The sequence below is a fragment of the Bos javanicus genome, chromosome X (assembly GCF_032452875.1).
Source record: "Bos javanicus breed banteng chromosome X, ARS-OSU_banteng_1.0, whole genome shotgun sequence".
Classification (NCBI taxonomy): Eukaryota; Metazoa; Chordata; class Mammalia; order Artiodactyla; family Bovidae; genus Bos; species Bos javanicus.
Window position 1 is genome coordinate 128,592,818 of NC_083897.1, and position 24,665 is coordinate 128,617,482.

A 24,665-nucleotide genomic window follows, 5' to 3' on the forward strand; every position below is an offset into this window, starting at 1 on the left:
AAATAGTCTAAAGGAGATGGCAACAAACAGGAACAAACTCCATATTAGCCGCTCTAAAAATCTGAGTTTATTTCCTGTTTGATTTACTAAATCCTACCCATAAGATGCTATGGTTTGGATTCCTTTGAAGTGCACAAAAGAGAGAGAAAAAACACCACCACAGATTGACATTTGCATTTTCTTTCAAGTGATAGCAATGAAACACTGTAGAGGAAAACAGCAAGGGAAAAAAACATAACAATAGTTAAAAAAAAAAAAAAAGTATTCCTTTACCTTGTTCTTGCTTAATCCTCTCTCTTTCTGCATATCCTGCAGTCAGCATGTTAATTCTGTTAAGCCACCTGAAATAACAAATATCAGTAACATTGCAACTGAATTTCTTATAATTTACCTTTTTGGAAATATTTATTTTCAAATGCATATGAGTATATGGAATAACCTCAGATAAAAGATGTGTTGTTTTTTGTTACTCTTAACACATGGAGTTGTCAATAAGTTATAATTTGCTGTAGTACAAACTGTTCCCACAGTAAAGATGCTATTTCACAAGAAAAGTCTTGGACAAGCCTGTATATATCTGCAATATAAAGGGGTCTGAGATGACCAAAGTCCTATAATTAGTTTTGATGAATCTCTTTTATATTTAATGATCCAAGGGGAAACACATCTGAGTAGTACTATGGAAATCTGTCTCTAAATACAAGGGTATTTGGTTTTTCCAAAACAAAAATTACATATACAATTTTAACCTACATTTTGGATCCTGAAAATTTATTTCCACAAACAATAGTAATTTAAAATTAAATCTTAGTTCTCTCCTCTTTCAGGAGAATTGCTATTGCTAACATAGGGGACTACCTGAAGCAAAGCACTGCTTCAATCTCCATCTTTTGTTCCATTACTCTGGTAACTGTTTACACTGCATCAGTTTATCGAATCACAAAGTCTTTAAACTAACTTGACAATTTTTCACTGGTTAATCCTGAACTATGATTCATATATTTTCCCAAATAAGAAAGTAAGGGAGAATCAGCCTTCTAAACCAGCTAATAGAGTTAATATTAAATTGTGGAATAATCTGATCTTAACATATTTAAAAAAAATTGTTTTTGAGAACTTCTTCTCCTAAGAGATTATTTCCCCTGTCAACTGGAAGATGAATATCTCTGAAGTGACTCATATACTTCATCATTGTGCCAAGTGCTGTTGACTGTGCATCAGATACTGAGAATATCTTGAAGAGAGAGGGAGGAAAGTTGTTTCTCTAATGGACAAAATCACACCCATGGAAATTTAAGGCTTAATTTTAGGAACAAGTCACTTAAAGCTCAACTTTGACAAAACCTACAGTGCAATGATTACCTCAAGTATGTCTGGGAAGTAAAAAAGGGAGCAGAAATGAAAACAAAAAGTAATCAAATGAATTCAGTACGATGGTATATACACACATAATGCAGAAAATTATAAACTGTAAGAAGCTAACCTCATAACAAATAACCTTTTAAAAATGACTAATCATTAGAAAAAGGTCAACATGAAAATCTAGTCTATAGGTGACTTGTAGTAAGAAAGGAGTTGAATTTGTATTACAAGGCAAGTCTTAGCACCCTTAGGAAAGACTGCGTTGGTGCTTTTTGGGTAGAAATGATGTTGATGTTCCACCAGAGGAACATTTATTGCTGAATTTTAATTCAGTACCTCCTATTTACTACTTCTTAATATATCATTGAAATTTAATTTTGTTATTAGCTAAAGAGCAATGAGGACTTGTATAAGATGAATAAAGAAACTAAAAAGAGGCTTCTTAATTTTTCAGCTCAACAACATTTATTAAATGTCTGTTATATGATGAACAATGAGCTATGCTTTAGGGGTCCAAAAATGAATAAGACATAATTTCTGCCTTTGATGAGCTCCAGGATTCTTAAATTTCACAAGACAATGAAAACATTAAACTACTTTTAGGAAGACAAATTCTGCCCACAATAAAAACTCTTTAGAAAGTATGTGTAATAAACTTGGGCCAGGGTATACAAATACAAAAGGCTGAATGCTACACAGCTGTTGTTGCTGTCTTGGATAAGTCTCCTTAGGCCCTGGTTAGAAAATGCTTAACTAAACACTTGTTGCAGTTACGATTTGGTGTTTATATGCTATTATGAATAGCAGATATGCCTGAACTGAACTGAACTGATGCATTAATTGAGGTAAGAAATATTTAGGTGTGCCAGGTACTGTCCTAGGCATGAAGGATAGAGAGATAAATGAAATAAAGTATCTGTTTCCATGATGCCTATATTTTCAGTGAGGGAGACAGACAACATGCAGGAATAAGATTGGGCCTACGGTGAACATTCCAGTGAAGCTGCCAAGAACACACAGAATAACGTACTGAGAGGGAAATAAGAGTAAGAATTATGGAAGAAATGTACAAATAATAACTACTAAACAGAAACTGGTGAGTCCTGACAATTACAATGACATATGTGCTGACATGAAAAGGAATACACAGGCCAAGTAAATTCAGTAAATAAGTCTCAGAATACTTGAGAAACATGATGTTTTATTTTCTTCCCACAGATTTCACACAGACTGGCAAAAAAGATTTTTTTAATGTTTCAATGCTCATTTCTGAGGAGGGAACAGATGGGTTGGTGGTAGGGTGCTCAAAAGTGTTTTTTGCAAATTACCTCACATTCCAACTTAAAGCTACTCAAAAAACAGAAGGTGAGGTTTTAATATTCTAACATTTATATTTGGGTATATGTATATTTGGGTATATGTATGAATAAGTGTACGAATGTGTATACATACATGCAGATTTTATAGAAGTAAATTAAATCTAAGGATTGCCTTTTCATTCCAATTACTAGGTCCTGTCAAAACTGCTGCTGCTGCTGCTAAGTCGCTTCAGTCATGTCCGACTCTGTGCGACCCCATAGACGGCCTCCTACCAGGCTCCTCTGTCCCTGGGATTCTCCAGGCAAGAACACTGGAGTGGGTTGCCATTTCTTTCTCCAATGCATTAAAGTGAAAAGAGAAAGTGAAGTCGCTCAGTCGTGTCCGACTCTTAGCGACCTCATGGACTGCAGCATACCAGGCTCCTCCGTCCATGGGATTTTCCAGGCAAGAGTACTGGAGTGGGGTGCCATTGCCTTCTCCGAAACTAGCACTACATTTTAAAAATACATATGATAATACTTTAGAAATTATGAAATAACCAGATAAGGTATTTATTTATAATTATTATAATTATTTATCATTTCTTGAAGGCTTAGGTACACGCCTTCAAAGGACTACATATAGAATGAACCAATACCCAGGACATCTTGCTGTTATGTAATAATTAGGATATTAAATAAAGTTGTTGAAGGGTGTCTTTCCCTATTACCAATCCTCTGTGAACATTGCCATTCACTCTCTGTCCTACTGACAAGTAATTTTTTAAACAACTTGTTTGTTGAAAATAGATACTGGGAATATGGTTATTAAAGAAAGAAAAAGCAAGGCAAAACAGTAATAGTCTATTATACTTAAATTTTTTAAAAACTTTCAGGACAATTCAAGAAGGTTGTAGTACACTATGGAAAGGCTAATATAAAACAGCACTCTGAAATGTATGATATGGAGATGATGACATACTTGATCAGATTTATTTATTTTTTCTTTGATTCGCTGCTTAGAAAAGGCAACAAAGTGAAACTTATGGGTTTGGCTTAGTTTTTTTCTAATATCCTGAACCAGATACATCCAAAGGAGTATCAGGGAAGAGTAGTGGCATCATATACTTCTAAAGTTATTCTTAACACAGGGTAGAAAATGGAGACCAAGAATGGTGTTACAGCTAATAAAAATGCATTTTTGAGCAGGCTATTTTCTAAACCTAAAAAGACCCTGATTAGCAAGTATCCCAAATGATTAAATTACGTTAATTCTTAGATGGGAGTTAAACTGTGTTCTAGTGGATTTATCTTGTAGAAGAGGACATGCTCATATATACCACTTATTTTCTGTTTGGTTATGATGTTATAATCCTTCATGTTTATCCCAAGGGTACTGAGCTCAACTGTGAAAAAATGAATAGTAACTACAAGAGCAGATTATAAAATAGTTAAAACACAAAATAGAGTAGCACCACTCCCCAGCAACTACATAATTTTCATTTTGAGAACAAACTCAGCAAATTCTGATTGCCTCATGTGAAATTTCAAGAATGGCAACATACAAAGCAAGAGAAGATTGTGGAAACCAAATGCAAGGCTCAGTTCACAGAAATACAACCAATAACCCTAAAATTTATGTGGAACTATACAATACCCAGAATTGACAAAGAATTCCTGAGGAAAAAGAACAAAGCTGTAGGCATACCCCACCCCCACAACACACACTAACTTCAGACAATACTACAAAGCAACAGTCATCAAAACAGTATGCTATCAGCACAAAAACAGACATATGGATCAATGGAACAGAATAGAGTCCAGAAATAAATTCATACATCTATGCTTAATTAATCTTTAACAAAGGAGGCAAGAATACACAATGGAAAACAGGTAGTCTCTTCAAGCAAGTGATGTTAGGAAAGCTGGACAGACTCATATATACCAATGAAGTAAGAACATAACCTCTCACCATACACAAAAAAACTCAAACTCAAAATGGCTTAAAGACATACATAAGACATAACACCATAAAACTCTCAGAAAAGAACATAGGCAAAACATTATCTGACATAAACTATAGCAGTATTTTCTTAGGTCAGTCTCCCAAGGCAGTAGAAATAAAAGCAAAAATAAACAAATGGGACCTAATAAAACTTATAAGCTTTTGCACAGCAAAGGAAATCATAAACAAAACAAAGAGACAATGTAAGGAATGTGAGAAAATATCTGCAAACCATGGATTTTTCTGTAAGATGGTATGGAAAACCCTGAACAAACTTTTTGGCCAACCCAATATGTGAAAATGAATCACTTCACTGTACACCAGATACTAACACAACATTGTTAATAACTTCAAAAAAGAAAGGCTCAATTTTCCTATTAAATATAAAAAGAGTTTATCAAGTTTTTCAATACCTTTCTTTGCCCTTTCCTTATATTCATATCCTTGCTTTGGAAAAATCGTGCCTATATTCCAAAGTGTCAAAGAACAAGATTATTTATGACAGCATATTAAGTGTTCATTGAGTGCATTCAAGCACATTTATGAAGATGTAGTTTTGTGCTTAAAAATATCTGAACACAAATTCCTTAGAGATATACAAAGAAAGGTATATGGTGTAAAAGCCCAAAGTATATATTGTGTTGGCCAAAAAGTTCATTGGGGTTTTTGGTCACATTGTATGGAAAACCCCAACGAACTTTTTGGCTAACCCAATAAAAAGAATATATACTGAAAGGAAACACTTATATAGCACTTACAATTTACTATTCTAAGCCTTTCATGTGTGATTTGCTCCTCATAAAAGTTCTATGGATGAAGATGGTTATTATCACCACTTTTACAAGAGCTTAATATCTGACATAGAAAGGTTAAGTTCTGCATCCATGGTCATACAGCTAGTAAGTGGGATAGCTGGAATTTGGACAGCTTGGTTCCAAAGTTCATACTCTAAACCACTATGCTATTCTGTATCTCCCTATGCTATTCTGTAACTCCCTATTCTGTACCTCTGTATAATGTGTTGGCACATTATATATGTAACATGCACTGCCTGGTGAAGATCTATAAAAGGAAATATTTTCAATCTTAAACTCAATTTCTACAAATCTAGAAAAAGGAAAGGGGAAAGGAAAGAAAAAGGAAGAAAGGATCAATAAGAGCCAAAATGGAAACAAGAAGCTGTATGTTGTAGATGATTAAAAAAAAATATATATGTGTGTGTATGTGTATGTGTGTGTGTATATATATGTATATATATGGAGAAGGCAATGGCACCCTACTCCAGTACTCTTGCTTGGAAATCCCATGGATGGAGGAGCCTGTTAGGCTGCAATCCATGGGGTCGCTAAGAGTCGGACAAGACTGAGCAACTTCACTTTCACTTTTCACTTTCATGCATTGGAGAAGGAAATGGCAACCCACTCCAGTGTTCTTGCCTGGAGAATCCCAGGGACAGGGGAGCCTGGTGGGCTGACGTCTATGGGGTCGCACAGAGTCGGACACGACTGAAGTGACTTAGCATAGCATATATATATACAGATTTTCCCAGAGGCATCACATAACCATGTGCCATCTAATCACTTGGTTGCACAATCCTGTCTAGCAACAGAAGAAAGGTGACAGAAAGATATACCAACTAAGCTTAGGCTTGAATTATTGAGATGGCTATTCTGTCATAAATACTCTGCACTTGGAAAAGTCAGCTTTTTTTGTGGGGATCTTTATTTTCCTCACTTGGGAATAAATTTGGAGACATATTCCTGAAATGGACTTAAAAATTATTTTTTTCTGCAGTGGGTATTTTTTGGCCTTTATATATATATATTTGGCCTATATATGGATTTTGGAACATTTTTGGTAAACTTAAAAAGTCAGTGAGTTTATTTTGACATTTTAAAATGCTATTCTTTAAAATTAGGTATGGAGTTATGGCTAGGTCCATTTTATTTTAAATCTGATGTAGAAACTTCAGTGATATTTTTCTCTAAGCATTAATGGGGAAAACTGAGAATTCTAAGCCTAACAGACTATTTTGAAATATAAGTAACATTTTACCTGTTCATATCATCAAGATGCTCAGCAGCAAAATAAAAGCTTTTGATTTTAGGATGACAGGCTTTGAATGCACTGCAAAAGGAAACAGAGTACATTCATTTCAGATTGGGAAATAAGTTAGAACCAGATAATTTTTATGGATAAAATTGCCTCAAATCTAACCTGAGTATGAATATATAATGCTTCTACCATGATGACAGAAATCAGTCAAAAATTCAATTTTCTGCCCACAAAACTGCTTTCTTATTACCTCAATTTGAAAGCATTAGCCAAGCAATCTATAATTTAAAAGCTAGAAATTAAAAATCAAAACAAAATCCCCAAAAAACCCTTACTTTTTCTCCCTTGGCCCAAATAAAGTCAACTTACTATTTCTTGCGGCATTCACTGGCTCTATCAATTTTAAATTCAGGCAGGCTGATGAATCCTTCTGCTTTTTCATCCTGAAGAGGCAACACTCTTGTTTAGGATATTATATACAAAGGTTTAAAGCTGACGCTACTATATAACTATGTCTTAAACATCTATACTAATAAAACAGTTCATTTAATCCCTTAAATTAGACATTTGAGAGATTAGAATTTCACTTTTACCTGTTATAGTCCATTAAACTGAATGTATATTTTGAACATTTAGAATAGTAAATATTAAAATATATATATAGAATGTTTAAAAATTCTTTCTATATTAAAATAAAGACAAAAAATAATTTAATTCTCAATGTAAAACCTGTTTTCTAAGTATTTTTCCCAGAATGTATACAGACTTTTATAACATATAAAATAACTTTAGTCCACATTTACAATTAAATTTCCTCCCATTTTAAATGTCCAGATGTAAAATATAGGGATATCTATTAATTTAGTTCCTTTTCTACCTCCAAAAGAATCTCTTATCAAACACAAATTAAATAATTATTTTGTGTACTCAACATTTTACAAGTGGATAGGGTAAGTTGATTTTCAAATATCTGACTTGGTTTACATGCTATACATATATATATATATATATATATATAAAATGTTATTTTTCACTTGGAAAATTGAATGAAATCCATAAAGTCCCCCTCTCTAATGTGGGATAGAAATACAAGATAGGAGAATTATCTAAAATCTCATGTTAGATATAAGTTATTTCAACTAGTCTAAGCTTCCCTCATTGCTCATTTGGTAAAGAATCTAAAGAATCTACCTGCAATGCAGGAGACCCATGTTGGATTCGTGGGTTGGGAAGATCCCCTGGAGAAAGGGAATGGCAACCCACTCCAGTATCCTTGCCCGGAGAATCCCATGGACAGAGGAGCCTGGCAGGCTACCATCTATGGGGTCACATGAGTCGGACACGACTTAATGACTAAATCAACCAAGTATTTTTGGCTAAACCCTTTAATCATTGTTGTTTCTTTCATGTACATAAGCCAATTCTCAGACATTTACTCCCAAACATTGATGTGTGCTATAACCAGTTCATGGCTTCTTATATATCAAGTTCAAGAGACATTACACATTCCCACCTGCTATCTCAAAGAAAAAGAATAGAGATTCTCAATTCTTTTAGTGTGTGTATGTATGTTTATATGTAAAACTTAGTAAAATTTGATGCTAATGATAGTGACTAAAATGTATATTATATACAAAAGTAGTGTTGTAACTTCCAATATTTTTTAATGAAGAAAAGGTGAAGTGAAGTCACTCAGTCGTGTCTGACTCTTTGTGACCCTGTGGATTGAAGCCTACCAGGCTGCTCTGTCCATGGGATTCTCCAGGCAAGAATACTGGAGTGGGTTGCCATTTCCTTCTCCAGGGGATCTTCCTAACCCAGGGATCGAACCCGGGTCTCCCACATTGCAGGAAGATGCTTTACCCTCTGAGCCACCAGGGAAGTCCATTTTTATTTTCTTCCAATCTTGGGGTAAATACAATAGTCTCAAATCTCTTTCTTAACTTTGATTTCTCTTATGTTACCCTTGATGTTTTTAATGTTAAAATTTAAAATTTTGAAAAATTTAAAAAACTTTTGGGGTAGTTATGATCTCCCCATTATACTAAAAAAAAATAGTGGTCAGTAGACAATCTATAAGTGATCTAAAATAAAGAGAAACATAAAGAAGCTATGTTTTTATACTATTTCATTGACATATAAAAAGTACTTAGCCAGCACACTATTTAAAACCATGTATATTTTTTTTAATGATAAAACAAGTTAACAAAAGAAATTTTTGTTTAAAAATGAATAAATTTATATTAAAAAAAAAAAAACAAAAACAAACTTGAGGACTTCACTGCCAGTCCAGTGGTTAAGACGCCACCTTCCAATGCAGGGAGCACGGGTTCAATACCACATACCACGCAGTGTGGCCAAAAATAAATAAATAAATAAAAACTTAAAGTGAACTGATAGATGGCTATAGCAATGGAAGCAAATGTAGAGTTAAGAGAATATAAAAAAAATAAGGTATACTGTATATTTGTTGTGATAGTTGACAGGTTATATAATTACTCTGAATATAAATCTAATTACCACAAATGAAATAGGAAATCATAAGAACAATTGGCATTTGTTATATACTCTCCCCTTCCTTCCCCTATTGGGTCAAATGAAATGAATACTTGCAGATTTTTAAAGCTAGTCTACTAGTTCATTTATTCTTTAAGAAAAACTGAAGTAAATGCAGATATTAATTAACTTGCTGCTTCTCCATCCATGGGATTCTCCAGGCAAGAACACTGGAGTGGGTTGCCATTTCCTTCTCCAATGCATGAAAGTGAAAAGTGAAAGTGAAGTCGCTCAGTCGTGTCCGACTCTTAGCGACCCCATGGACTGCAGCCTACCAGGCTCCTCCGTCCATGGGATTTTCCAGGCAACAGTATTGGAGTGGGGTGCCATTGCCTTCTCCAATTAATTAACTTAACTTACTATAAAAGACTTCCTTTCAAAAAAGCAAACATAAAAAAATGTAAAACATTGAACAAAAGCAAGACATTTAAAAATCTTTATCAAATCTCTCTCTCTATACATAATCCTTTTAAGTAAGCTATTGCTTGAATTAGCTTCATATTTTTAACTAGATATACAGAATTTTACTATATATTACCTATGTTTCAGACATGTTTCATTAGAGTAATTGAGACAACTGCCTTCACAGAATCCCACAATGCAACCATTTTAAGAGGGCAGACTGAAAAATTACTAGAAGTCTCGTGAATTAGCCTTAAGTTGATTATATTTTAAAATATAAATCTTAAAACAGTGATTCTTTAGGTTAAAAACAAAATGAATAAGAAAACAAAATGTGCTTGTCTTACCTCCTCATTAATATACCAATAGAGGGATGCATCCTTTAGGACAAACCAGTATTTCTTCCATTTCTGTGAAAAATAACTCTTCGCATCTTTCTTTTTCCAAAGCCAGCCCTCACAGTCACCACGGCCAAGATCTTTGCAAGAAATTCGTCTTTTGCTCTTGCCAGCTATAGGACCTAAAAATAATAGTGGGTAAATGGGCTCTTTAAGTTAATCTATAGATCATAAAAGGTAGAAGATTAATCTATAGATCATAAAAAATAAGTCTGTATATTAAACCTTAAAAATATTTTTCTCATTGTATTAAAATAAAAAAAACTGGAAAATTTTAATACCTTTTCATCTACATAGACATAAAATTTAATTCGAAATGCATGGTCCCAGTCTGAAAACCTGTTGAGACCACTTGTAAAGGGTACCTTGTACCATAACTGACCTGAAGGAGAAGCTGATCTTTGTAGCTCTTGTGCTAGGGGGTGGTTCTCTTCCACACCACACTGGGCTCAGGCAAGAGAGGATGGGTGAAGTGGGCTGGTGATTGTTTCAGTGTAGACTAAGCAGCTAACTGTTTCATTTACTTTTCTTACCTTTGTTTTTCTTCTTTGATTTGTGCTGCAGAGAGGACTGCTGAAATGTCTGAAATCAAAGATGGGGAAGAATGTTATTTGATACACAGAGTGCCACTGAAGTACTAACAGTCGCAGAAAACACTGAAAAGCTGAATGGAACAGTGACTCTGAACCCCAGTGAACAAAAGTACTTTCTTTTTCCAAAGACTCAAAACAAATTCAAAAATCATGCCACTAAACTTTCTTATCTCTTGTGAAGCAGGAGAGAATAATATTATCTTTGTCCTTATTCTGTAGGCAGAGAAATAGGGATACAAAGCAGTGGTGAAACTCAGGGCTCTTAAACATGCAGAATACTACTGCGTACCTTTTTTAGGGGTTTAGAATGCCTTCTCAGGCAGTCTCACTTGATTTTCACAAAATTTTACGAAGGAGTCAAGCAAATATGACTATCACTTGTTCCTTTGAAGTTCATTCTACTCCATAAGCCACCACTAGCTACTGATCTCCTAGGCAACACTCCCAGGTGTTAAATATTGGGGTGGCTGAAAGTTCATCAGGGTTTTTCTGTAACAGCTCAAAGAAAACTTAAATAAACTTTTTGGCCAACCTAGTATTTCAGTACTTGAATCAATATTTTCTTCTCACACCTACTTTTGCCTCTATTACACAGAACTAATCTTCATGTCGGAGAAGGCAATGGCACCCCACTCCAGTACTCTTGCCTGGAAAATTCCATGGACGGAGGAGCCTGGTAGGCTGCAGTCCATGGGGTCGCTAAGAGTCGGACACGACTGAGCGACTTCACTTTGACTTTTCACTTTCATGCATTGGAGAAGGCAATGGCACCCCACTCCAGTACTCTTGCCTGGAGAATCCCAGGGACGGGGAGCCCGGTGGGCTGCCGTCTATGGGGTCGCACAGAGTCGGACACGACTGAAGGGACGCAGCAGCAGCAGCAGCACCAGCAATCTTCATGTAGGTGATGTCAGTACATTGGCTCCTCAGTCCCTTAGCTCCAATGCTCTTTACTTCTCCATTCTCCAGCTATCCACCCCCATGGCCCTATGTTTGTTATTCTTAAGCACACTCCAACAACTGCCTCTATTATCTCCATTCTACATGGTACACTACCTCCAACCCAGCAATTTTTTAAAAGAAAATCTCCACTCAAGTATCCAATTTATTGACATTACCACTGTTTTGTGCCTTTATTTCTCTTATTCCACTTGATTTCCACAGAACACCTTTATAACCATTCCCTGGAGCTATACTTCCTGCATCATGCTTGCCGAGCTAAACAGCCATCCATTAAACCCACCTATCAGTCCATTCCATGCTAAGGACCAGAAGAGTGTAATGTCTTAACAGAGAAACCCACAACTGGTTTAGCTTTCAATTAATGACTACAAATCACTGGTTCTAGTCAGTTTACTAAACTAGATTGTTCACTAGTCTAAATAAGGTTAAATTCATATGAGTAGCTAGTTAGGGTAGAGAGAACAGTATACATAGTTTTAATTCACAGATAATCCCTCAAAACGAATTTTAGGTAACAGATTCTTCTTTTTCTTTACAAAGGTATATCTGTAAGAAACAACTGGATTTTGTCCACATAAAATCTGCTGGCCTTGGGTTTATACAGAAAATTCATATTACGTGACATACTTTATTTAATATCTTTGCTTATAAAATAACATTCTTTGTTGTTTAATTGCAAGTCATGTTCAACTCTTTTGTGACCCCATAGACTGTAATAATTTTCACAATTTGTATATGGTTTACATAATTCTTAGGAATATAATATTATGGATGGATATTAGTCCTAAAGATAAGGATCAAATAATTTGCTGACATTCAGTGTAACCCAGAAATAACCACCTAATATGTATGTGGGATGTGTGTGTGTATAAATCAGTTGCAGGATCCATGGCTATAGAAATTCACAATTAATTTTAGAGAGAAAGCATAAAAGATAAAACCCATCATGTTATGCTAATTTTCTTGAGTGCACTTTGCTTCAGAATAATAACTCAAATAATAACTCAGGCTAGTATGTTTAAGTATAGTTAATTTACATATAGTTATTTTCCCTAAATTGTTTGGCTGTAAAATTACTGATTAGGTTTTTCTCGTTTAGTGTTACCACAAGTAATCATTATAATTTAACAGCTCATTATTTTTAAAAATGACAAAGATGGGGGTGGTTTGTTTTTTAGGAAGCTACATGGATAACAGACAGCTTTAAAGAACTGAGTTATATAATGTACTTCCTATGCTTTTTGCACATTACTTCTTAGAACCTGAAGGTCTAGTTTAAAATCTACACAAAATGTATTTTATGCTCTCTAGGTTTTCTTTTTCAACAAGATTATCTTTTCTTTCCCTATAGAAATATATTCTCATACTTATCATTATCATGAGTGCAGAATATAATCAGTATACATATTGTTGGAACCTAAGAACTCCGAGGCACACAGTACAGATTTATCCATCATTCAAAGAAGCAAAGCTTTAGCTATCTTTTTAAAATGTTGTAAATACTACGACATTCCCTTAAAAGAGACTTCATTATTTTTTCAAGTGATGTGATATTTTCTAAAATGAAAGTTAATTGAACTATATTCTTTTGAAAGTAATGGAAAAAAAACAATGAAAACTACAGTTAAGGAAATAGGTCCCTTGTGTAGAAAAGTGTTAATATAGCAGGCCTGAGGCTGCTATCATAGAAGGGCCTGCTTGCAAGGCTGGCCCTCTGCTGACATCTGGGAACTTGGCTAGTAAAACAATTCTCTGTATTGACATGCAGCCTCCCTAAGCAATAAGACTACTTTGCCCACCTGGGGACTAAACACTTGCTTTAATTTCAGGAAAGGAAAAGTAGCTGCTAGGCAGAGGATGCCTATGTAACTAATTCAATAAAGTCCTTGGGTACTGAGTCTTTAACAGGCTCCCCTGGGCAGAGACACTACACACGTGTGATTGCATTTTTGCTGCTAAGTGAAGTGTACTCTGCATGATCTATAATGAGGAGAGAGCACAGGAAGCCTGTAGGTGGATTTCTTCAGATTCCATGGTCTCTTTTTTCCATACCAATCTGGCTGGATACCCTTGCTGTACCACTGTAATAAAATCTTAGCTGTGGATAGAATACAGAGTCTTCTGAGGCCTAGTCAATCACTGGACATGTGGGTGATATGGGATCTTGAAATAGACTCATTTTCAAAAGATTACTTAAAAACTTATATCAGAAACTGTTTAATATTCACACACATAAATAAGCTCCTGATAGTGAAGGTTTCCTCATGTTATCAGCAGGTATGATTAAATACCCTGAGGTGCAAATTTACAATCCTGTGTAGTCCTTCTTAGTAAAAAAGATGGAATTATTCATTCTGACAGGTATTTGATATCATATCCCCAGTTTCTGACAACATCACAAAATATTTAATAAAAGAAGGACACTAAGAATAGACACATGACTACAATGGATAACAGCAAATCATATAAAGTGTTATGACCAATGTAGAAAAACAAGGGGCTTGGAATCCTTGCTTTCATGATAAATGCTTTTCTCACAATAGAGAAAATTCGTAATATATTTTATTTCTGTATTTTTCTTAATAGTTTCAGATCACCCTTCTTCCAGGTTCATGTTTAATAAGCATGCTCTTTAGAAGTTCTTTCATAGCAGTCTGTGAGTAGCAAACACGTCTAGGTATTTATGTTTGAAAATATAAAAACCTTTCACTCTTAAATAATATTTAGATGGGTATAGAATTCTGAGTTGAAAATAATTTTCCCTTTGCAATCTGAATATATCACTTTATTTTCTTTTAGCATCACTGCCCTTAAAACATCTGTAGCTACTCTCATTCATTATAATTTGTCTTTAGTCTCTCTGTTAAGTTTTTAAATATTTTCCTCTTTATCCCTGATATTCTGCAATTGCTCTCTGATGTGTCTAGGTTACAAATGATATTAATGAACCCCATTTCAAATTCATTGTGTTGTACTTGAAGGCGTTTTTCAATCCTGAAAATTCTTAGGCATTCTCTCTCCAAATGGCCTTCTTTACTTACTTTCTCTTTTTTGTCTCTAGATGTATGTTGGTATCTCTTAATTTACCATCTATCTTTAATACTGCTATCCTTTCATATTTCCTCAATGCTTTTTAGGTGAATTTACTGTTTTCCAATTTTCTAATTCTCTGATTTTACATACCTGTATAAAGTTTATTTTACCTATAGAGTGTTTATTTCACTGACTATATTTTACATATCCAGGATGACTAGTTGGTGCTAGCACTTCTGAACGTCCAGTGTCTTAGTCATCCTGTTATTACTTCAAATTTTAAGGGCTTTTTGGATTTCCCAAAATTTCCATCTATTAAGGAAAGAATCACCTTTAACAAGTTATTGCTCTGGTCAATGGCTGTATCTTTCTTCAAACTTCTTATACTCATGGGTGAAGAAGCTCTGTTTGCCCTCCCAGCTGGTTTCACCCCATGAGTCAATCTTCAGTTTCCTGACATGGCTGGGGTCCATTTGTTCTCTCACACCCATTAGAGTAGACTTCTGGTCATCTCTAGCCCTTTCTGGACTCAGAGCCTAACAGGTATATGGCTTTAGTTCCCATTTATTGTTGTGCAATTTTGTTCTTTTTTCTAGTCCCTGGAGACTAGATATCATTTTTGACCATGACTATCTTTTTATGTTTGGGGTAGGGGTGTGTGAGAATTTAAAGTATGAGCTCATAATGCTTACTGACCACCAAAAATAGATTCCTTCTGTAAACATTTTTGAAGGTCCTTTCTCTTAAAAAATATTTTTATATTATTTCCTGAATTATCATTCAATAAAATCTTTCTAACACCATCATTTGCACTTTATGTTTATTGTACTGAGCATTTGGGTGAAAGTTCTTTGAACTTTCTCCCTAAGAGTGTTTATAAGCTCTGATCTTCAGCAACTTATAAATTTATATAATCAATGGGGACTTCTTGACTGAGCTACAGGCTGCCTAACTCAACAGATTCAATGTGTTCAAAACTAAGCTTCTCATACCCACCACCCATCAACCAATTCTGCTCCTCTTCTATACCTTAGTAAATGGCAATTCCATTTCTCCCCACAACTGTGCAAACCATGAATATTAGAGTCAATGTTAACTCTTTCCTTTCTCTTACAGCCCATAATCAATCCACCAGTAAGTTATATCAGCTCTGCACTCAAAATATGTTTAAAATAAGACTGTTTCTTACCATCTCTATTACTATCACCTCAGTCGAAGCCACCATCATCCCTCACCTGGATTACTGAAATATCTTATTGTTTGCCCTTCCTCTGTCCTCACTTCTTCTGTTTTTAACATAAGAGGCAGAGTGATCCTGTTAAAACATGATTTGATCATGAAAACTCTCCAATGGCTTCTCACCTCACTTTGAATAAATACTCAAATTCTTCCACTGACCCTGAAGGCCCTGTATGACCTGGGCTGTTCCCTTTGCTTCTTGCCCCTTATTAACTTTGCTCCAGCCACACTTGCTGTTTCTGGATTGTGTGGAATAGAGTCCCACCTTAGGGTCTATACCCCTGCTGTTCCCTCTGTCTGAAATATTTGTTCAGATATTGAAAGTAGCTCTTTTGCCACCTTCCTGGTTGCCCATTTCTGTTCCCCACTAGCTTTAAAAGAATCTAATTCAAAGAATGAGACCACTAAGCAATTGAAACTAATTTGTGATTATGCTCTTCTGAATGCACACCATGCCTTCTCTAAACTGTTGATTTTTTTTTTCCTAGATAAAAGGAGGAAAGAATGAAGAATTAAACAGTTAAAAAATGACTAGCTCTCTACTCTCAACAGCCGTCTTAGCAATCCTGAGGCAGATCATGCAGGCAAGAGAACATCTGAAGAGTCAGCCAGTCTGCATGCAATAGAGGATGATGCAGAATCCAACTTCCCGCTTCAATGATTCACTAAGATTCTTGATCCCCATTTTCAGTTCAGTTCAGTTCAGTTCACTCAGTCGCATCTGACTCTGCGACCCCATGGAGTGCAGCATGCCAGGCCTCCCTGTACATCACCAACTTCCAGAGTTTACTCAAACTCATGTCCATTGAGTTGGTGATGTCATCCAACCATCTCATCCTCTGTCATCCCCTTCTCCTCCTGCCTTCAATCTTTCCCAGCATCAGGGTCTTTTCAAGTGAGTCAGCTTTTTGCATCAGGTGGCCAAAGTACTGGAGTTTCAGCTTCAGCAGCAGTCCTTCCAATGAATATTCAGGACTGATCTCCTTTAGGATGGACTGGTTGGATCTCCTTGCAGTCCAAGGGACTCTCAAGAGTCTTCTCCAACACCACAGTTTAAAAGCATCAATTCTTCAGCACTCAGCTTTCTTTATAGTCCAACTCTCATATCCATACATGACTAATGGAAAAACCATAGCTTTGACTAGATGGACCTTTGTTGGCAAAGTAATGTCTCTGCTTTTTAATATGCTGTCTAGGTTGGTCATTAGCTTTTCTTCCAAGGAGCAAGCATCTTTTAATTTCATGGCTGCAGTCACCATCTGCAGTGATTTCAGAGCCCCCCAAAATAAAGTCCGTCACTATTTCCATTGTCTCCCCATCTATTTGCCATGAAGTGATGGGACCAGATGCCATGATCTTAGTTTTCTGAATGTTGAGTTTTACCATCCCCATTTTATGCCCCTTTAAAAACTGTCATGGCTGAGCAGAATCTTCGGAGTTGGTGTCTGGACCATGTCCACATTTTCCCCAGATTGCTGGCTTTTCTGATTAAAGCACCTTTCCTTTCTACTGACACTTGCCTCTCGAATTATTGGCTTATGAGCAGCAAGCAGCCAAACCTGAGTTTGGTAACAATACCGTTATGGCTTACTCCCTTACCTCCTTTAGATCATTCTTCCCAGGCTTCCCTATAGAAAATGGTTTTCATTATTGCCTGCAACACTTCCTGTTTTCCTCCCCTGCTTTATTTCTCTCCTTAGAACTTAGCATTACCAAAAATACTTATACTTCTTATTACTCAGCCCTCCCTCCAAATATAAGCTATATGAAACAAAAATTCTACTTTATGCATTGTTTTATCCTTTGACTAGAACAGGGATTATTTAGTACTAAATAAATATTGATTGAGTGCATAAAAGTTGAACAGACCACAAGCAAAGAACACAGGATGTAGTCTTAATTAATTGATTGCTTTTTAACCTGAAGTCCTTCAGCAGGAAATAAGTAAGCCAGGTATCTTTTCTCTAGTAATCCATGTACAGCATATTACTGAAAGTTCGGTTCTTTAGTAGACTCCTTTTGTTAAATAAAAAAGTTTTTTTTTTTATCTAATTTTCCAAAACATTACTGGAAATGAGATCTGTCTTAATGCACTTAGTTTGAATTAAATTTGAATTCAAGATGTGGCCGGCAAAAGTGCCTTAATGTGTCAAAAGATATTTATGCATACAATTATATGATGAATTATGAATGGATGTGTTGAAATCACAATTCAACTCATAAAAATAGAATGTGCTAAAATAAAAGGCCATTATGAAAGCATTGTTGATCCTCTTCTTAACCATGGTGATGCATGCAACAGTATTCTATTTGGCTATAAAAGATCGCTTTTTCAGACATTTGCCTGAAAAGACCATTTGTCTTTCATTTTGTCCACAGATGTTCTGTTCAAACATTCTCCCCATTCTCCCCTATTCTAGATGAGGAAATGTGGGGGAGGGTAATTTGGGTCATTCTTATCCTGAAACTTTCAGAAGCACTTATTTTAATTGTGGAAGAAAATGACAGTTTCTGTGTTACATTTTGAAAGCTCAGCTACTATTAAATTCTTCTCAAGTTGCAAATTGCCATACTTATGGAAAAATCTGCAATCAAAATACTCTCTTGTTGCAATATAGCAACTTCCTCTTACTGTAATTTTCTGCAAAGTTCCAAGATTTCTCCAGTCAAACCAAAAGCTTATTTCTTATACATAAGGTGCTTAGCAATTTGAAACTCTTGGGACAACTGATAACTATCTCCACATATTTAATCTTTTTTAATAAACAAAAGGCTTTGAGATTTAAATATTTCACAGAGAAATGTATTTTCACTTACTTTCTCATTATTGTGTGTCAGCAGAAAAAGTCTAAATATGAGTAAGTGTGATATGGTAATGAGAGTAAATATTATCTTAAGAAATCTTCAATTTACATGAAATAACAGCATAGAACTGAACAAGCTTGTTGCCCATTCTGGTACAGGAGAGAAACTGCTGAATGGGGTGGGGACAAGATACTGCATGCACACTGGTTCTCTGAAGACAGTGGGGTGAGCTTGCTCTGGATTCTGTCAATAAAGTTAATCTGACTTTATATTGACTGAAAATGGCTCTACATATACTTACAAATAAGTGTATTTTAAAAAATAGGCATGCTAATAAATTATGAGTCAAATAAGAACAAAAAGGCAATGACTGGGGGAATTTAGAGAAGGTTAAATTCATTAGGAAGGGCAGAGTCAGTGTTTCATCAGAAGAATACCATGCACATCAGATTCAGAAGGAAGTACGTAAGTGAAACTTACACAGTATTTTATAAGGTGATTTCCCTTTTCCTATCGAGTAGTAAGTGGTAAGATGGGAAGAAGAGTGAAGAGTAATGACTGGTTAGGAAGAGTAACAAAAGTCACCACCCTTGGGAAATAGGAACTGTCATTCTTGGATCTAAATAATTATCTTTACTGAGGGCTCATGTGTGAGGCTGAGTGACTGAACTGACTGAATGACACGTGTGAGGCACAGCATTAGGGACCTTGTATCAGTTATCAATCTTAATGCTTATAATACATTTGCTCAGTGGTGAATGCCATTTCAAAGAGGAGAAAACTGAGAGTAGATAACTTATTCAGGAGCACACAGGTAGTGGCAGAGTCAAAATTCAAACCCAGGTCTACCTATTCACAAACCCGTTCTAACCACTCCATGCAATATCGCCTCTCAGGCAAGTATTGTGTAGTCATGGTAACCATTTTAGAGAAAAGAACTGCTTTCTGTATCTGACACAAAGATATCCATTTATGAAAACCTCCCATAACATGTGATATAAGTGCATTGTTATGTGGAAAGGTTCTGTAAAACAGAAAGATACTAGGATTATACTTTTATATTCATGGAGATAATTTAAACAGGTAATACCTTGTGTAGCTTAGTAGCTCTGTTGTGTCCGATTCTTTGCGATCCAACGGACTGTAGCCTGCCAGGCTCCTCTGTCCATGGTATTCTCCAGGCAAGAATACTGGAGTGGGTTGCCATGCCCTTCTCCAGGGGATCTTCCCAACCCAGAGATAGAACCCAGGTCTCTCGCATTGCAGGCAGATTCTTTACTGTCTGAGCCACCAGAGAAGCTCATCTCTAAATTTACCAATCTTACCAGTCTAAGACTTTACTAGTCTTAGCAATCTTACCAATCTAACATCCTACCAATCTCTGATTCTCATGCTTTTGTCGATTTTCTTTGAATTAGCAAGTTATACTGCTCTGTGGGATTTTAAAAAAAGATTTGCAGCTGTTTGGGGGAGGTAACCATTAATCATATTTTCATGAGAGGAAGGCTCATGTTAACATTTTAATTTTGCAAATGAGATAGAAAATAAGGTACAGAAAGGTAATAAGTCTCAGCCAAGTTATACAAGGATGAGACTGCATTCATATTTTATTCCAAACATATTAACAGTGTTAACTGAATTCAATGCAATTAAAAAACCCTATGTCAATACTGATGAGGAAATCAGTGATCCAAATAAGGCAAGCCTGCCTCTCCACTAAATTCTTTACACAGGAGAAATCTCTTGGAGCTGATTCATTGTGTTATGCAATTTTTCACTTGATACATTGCTGATTATTATGCCTTAAAATTACTTGGTTCAATTTCTCAAAATGCAGTTTTTAACTACTGCATTAGTTTCTACAAAGGCAGAAACCATCTGCTTAGCTTGCCACTCTCTACTCAACTCCTAACACTGGACCTGACATATAATCTTCTATTGAAAGCATGAATCAAATACTACCTATGTGTGTGGAAAGTGAGGGTATGAGTTATGACATCTCATATGCAATCTGTCAGCATATCCAGTCCACTCATATCCAGAATCCAAGGCCTTCTCACTTCTTCCAATTAGCACCCAGGGCTAAGCCCCTATCATCTCTCACCTGAATTGACTAAATCCTAGTCAACTGACTAGACTGTCTTGTTTTCATGGTTCCATACTACACAAAGCCCCTGCAGCCTATTCTCAACACACCAGCTGGAGTGATATACTTTGAAGGGTGCTGTCTCAGCAAGAATGGAATGCACAGCACCAGGAGAACAATACCATAGTAGAGATCAAGAGACCTGACTTCTAGTTCTCCATATTCCAGCTCTATGGCTGTGGATAAGTCACTGAAAGTAATCTTCATCTCAATTTCTTCATCGGCAGGATCAGAGAGCTGGACCAGATGCTTTTAGGATATCTTATAAGCACTAACTGTACATGATTCTGACTTACAAATGAAGGGAGAAAATGGCTAGTTACCAATGCACATCCAATTATTGATGTGTCAGGAATTAATTACATATACCTGTAATCAGTGTTAATTTGAACACAATGCTAGATTATTCACTGAAAGGTACTTGGTTTATGCTTAAGTTGCACCATGTATGAAAATCATTTATTTCCAGCCATTTTAGATATAGCTATTGTGGGGTGTTTGATTAATGTGTACAACATGGGACAGAGGCAGAAACTTTGAATAGGTGAAAAGCAGAACTAGGACAGTGCCTGCTCCTGAATCTTCTGTTCGACAAACTGTCAACATTTATGTGTCAGAGAGATCAGGATAGGCTTGCCCATATTTTGTGACAAAGAAATGTTTATGATCAGAAAAAATTGAGAGAACCAGATTTGCCTTTGGAAGGCTATTCAATGACATAAAAATAAACTATCTGCAAAAGAAAAGAGAGAAAAATAATACAAATGAATCACCTCTAATGAAGAATGTACAAAAAGTTAAAACTCTCAAATAAATGGATATGGCATATTTTGTCAGCAATTTTATGACAATCATAAATATTGGGAAAATTTCTGGTTATTGATTTAATGAAAGTGAAAGTGAAAGTCACTCAGTCATGTCTGACTCTTTGTGACCCCATGGACTATACAGTCCATGGAATTCTCCAGGCCAGAATATTGGAGTGGGTAGCCTTTCCCTTCGCCAGGGGATCTTCCCAACCCAGGGATCAAACCTAGGTCTCCCGCATTGCAGACAGATTCTCTACCAGCTGAGCCACAAGAATCTGAAACTAAATGGTTTGGGGTTACCTTTATTTTTAGTTTTGTTGCTCTGATAAATTGTACATATTTTCTCACCATGGGATGCTTGCCATGTCAGTGTAATTTGTTCCAAGAATTCTAGCTTTTATCTAAATACCTTTATGGGTATGAGGATGTTTATATCAGGCTCTTATTCTGGGATTTTTGCTTAGAGAATAGACGAGCCCTCAAAGACACTCACTCAAAATGTTTCTATATCTGTTAGTTTAGTTGCAGTCTTCTTGATCCAGAGATTGTTTTTCTTTACCAGAAAATCTCTCAAAGGTAATACTGGATAAAAATAAAAGTTAAGTTTAGAAAGTTTCAAAAGTTCCTATACACAAATTATTTTATAGTAAAATAAGATAAATCACACACTGCCTTCTTTTCTATACACAACCACCTACTAGGACATGATTTTAAGACTGAAAAAGTAAAACTGGTTTTATCTAACAGAAAGGAAAAAAGAGCTCGATGGGGATATTTTAAAAAAAATTATGTTTGCAACAGGAATCAAATCATCATTATGCTGTCAATTTAGATGGCATTTTCCATAGTCCTCTTTCCAGTGCTATGCTCATTTTGTAAATGAGAAAACTGAGTAAGAGAAAGAAAGCAATTTATGCAAGCTCAGATATGAAAAATTAGATTTCTGCAGGGCCTGATGTTTGCTGCCACTTTTCCAGAACTCGTTGCCTCAAATGCACCAAGATTAGGGTTTGGCTTGTTCTCAGCCCACTGCTGAGGACATTTGGTAGTATGGTTAGAGGAAGGACGCTAAGAATATATGTGCACTATCCAAGTGCCAGATACTGTATCAGACACTTTATATGTTTTTTAATTACAGGGAGTCAAAGTCCTTATCCAATTATAAAATATATACGAGAGAGACACAAAGGAAGAATATAATACCCTCAAAAATATTTTACTAGCAAACAAAGAAGTGAACTTCATATGCTTCTTTCTTACACCAGGCATCTGATAAAAATGGAGGACATAATGGAAAATGCAATTAAGTGAAGAAGATTCAACAAGTGACTAAAATAACATGGTAGAGGGACATGGCTTTCTGGTACTCTTCCTAAAACAGATTATACAAAGAAATTCTTTAAAGAGTTGCCTTATGTGTTTTATTAAGTAGAAACCTCTTTAAGTAAATCAGGCATTTTATCCTAATTGTTACTTACAGCAGTCACTGTTTTCACTGAAGATGGATGAAAGACAATTTGAAGTTATAGTTTCCTATATGCTCTGGGAAGTTAAATAAGTAGGCTACACCTTGCATCCACTCCAAATTTATGGTCGTTTAGAATTTTTCACTTTACAGTGATACACACACTGTCTCTAGAATTTTCAAAGCAGGTTTTACCTGGTATGTACCTATGGTGACAACAGAAAAGGAAAACTCAGTGTGGTGGTTATCAACAAACTGAGAAGAGCTATGTCAACTGGGGAAAGGTGGAACTATGTATCTCAGAATACCTCTTCCTGTATGGTGTTAGTTAGGGTCAATCAATGTAAATCTGTGGGAGTTTTGGAGAATAAAATGAGGCAGCAGCCTTGCTCTGGAGGTCAGTGTAGGGCGCCAGTCACTACCACCGTGCACACATATGCCACTCTTGTTGGTTTGGATCAGTAGCCAGGCCAGCAACTCCTTCAGGTCCTCTAAATCCTGGACCAGGAGCCTGTGAATCTCCATGGCAGAGGGCATCAGCTTCGTTGATGAAGTTGGAGACAGGCTTCCAGTTTGTGCTGATGAATTCTACTTCATCTTGCTCTCCCTGGCTTTACATCCAGATTTTCTTCATGACCACTGGCTCTGCTGAGGTGTCTTCTCCTCAGCTCCTTGATTGAGTAAGATCTAGTCCTTTATTCCATGCCACTTCGTGCTTCTGGCTCCCCGACTGAACCCTAACTGATACATTCATTAAAATGCCCAATGAAGACAGATGTTCTGGTCCTAGAAGCCTTTCTGATTTGTTCATCAGGAAGCAATCCCCTTCCATGTAAATGAACCCATTTCCTTTCTATATGGTGTTAAGAATAGTCACTATCTGCCCAGCACAGTGGAATAAACTTTATAATACAGTATATGATTTACTTCTGTAATAGCTGAGCAAATTAAGTATTATTAGCCTCTCTATTCTGATGAGAAAATGAGGTTCAGAAATGTCTAAGTTCAAACAGCTCATGTTCTATTAAATAGAGCATTATTCTTAGCTATCTGAATCTTTAATGTTGGGCCCTTTCACTTGAAACTGGTTGTCCTTGAGGCCACTTTGAATTTATGATAATAAAAGAAAACACGAGAAGGTAACTTATTCTCCTATTTGAGATTTCAGGAAAGTTTGCATCTAGTTATAATCTAAAATTATTTGCATAGAAAGAATAGGAATTGAAATATGGATCCATTTCTCAACACTGCAGATTGTTTTGGGTTCAAGTCTATTAGGATACTGTTTTGGCTTAACCTGATACCTGTAGAGATGCTAAGAAACAGATTTAACAATATCATTTAGAACCAAGACTCCAGGTTGAGCTCATGCACTCTGGCCTGCTGCCAGTTGCTGTCTGAGCCAAAAGCCAAAGATGAATATGTGAAGGGTGCAAACAATTTAACACTGTTCTTAGAAGCTATCCTCAAGAAACTAGAACGTAACAGCAGTCAATAACTGGGCCTTAAACTTCATTCTCACATAAGACTTGGGCC

General features: G+C 35.9%; 1 protein-coding gene across 6 annotated transcripts in view; it reads right to left on the minus strand.

Annotated features, from left to right (window-relative positions):
- CNKSR2 (connector enhancer of kinase suppressor of Ras 2) overlaps nt 1-24,665 on the minus strand; it is a 286,598-nt gene that overhangs the window by 55,730 nt on the left and 206,203 nt on the right. For all 6 annotated transcript variants that reach the window (XM_061407935.1, XM_061407936.1, XM_061407938.1 and 3 more), the window contains 5 exons: nt 10,610-10,658; nt 10,026-10,198; nt 7,090-7,163; nt 6,721-6,792; nt 274-341 (listed from right to left, as the gene is read on the minus strand). In XM_061407935.1, the coding sequence (XP_061263919.1) occupies nt 274-341; nt 6,721-6,792; nt 7,090-7,163; nt 10,026-10,198; nt 10,610-10,658 (436 nt within the window). The remainder of the gene's footprint in view (nt 1-273; nt 342-6,720; nt 6,793-7,089; nt 7,164-10,025; nt 10,199-10,609; nt 10,659-24,665) is intronic.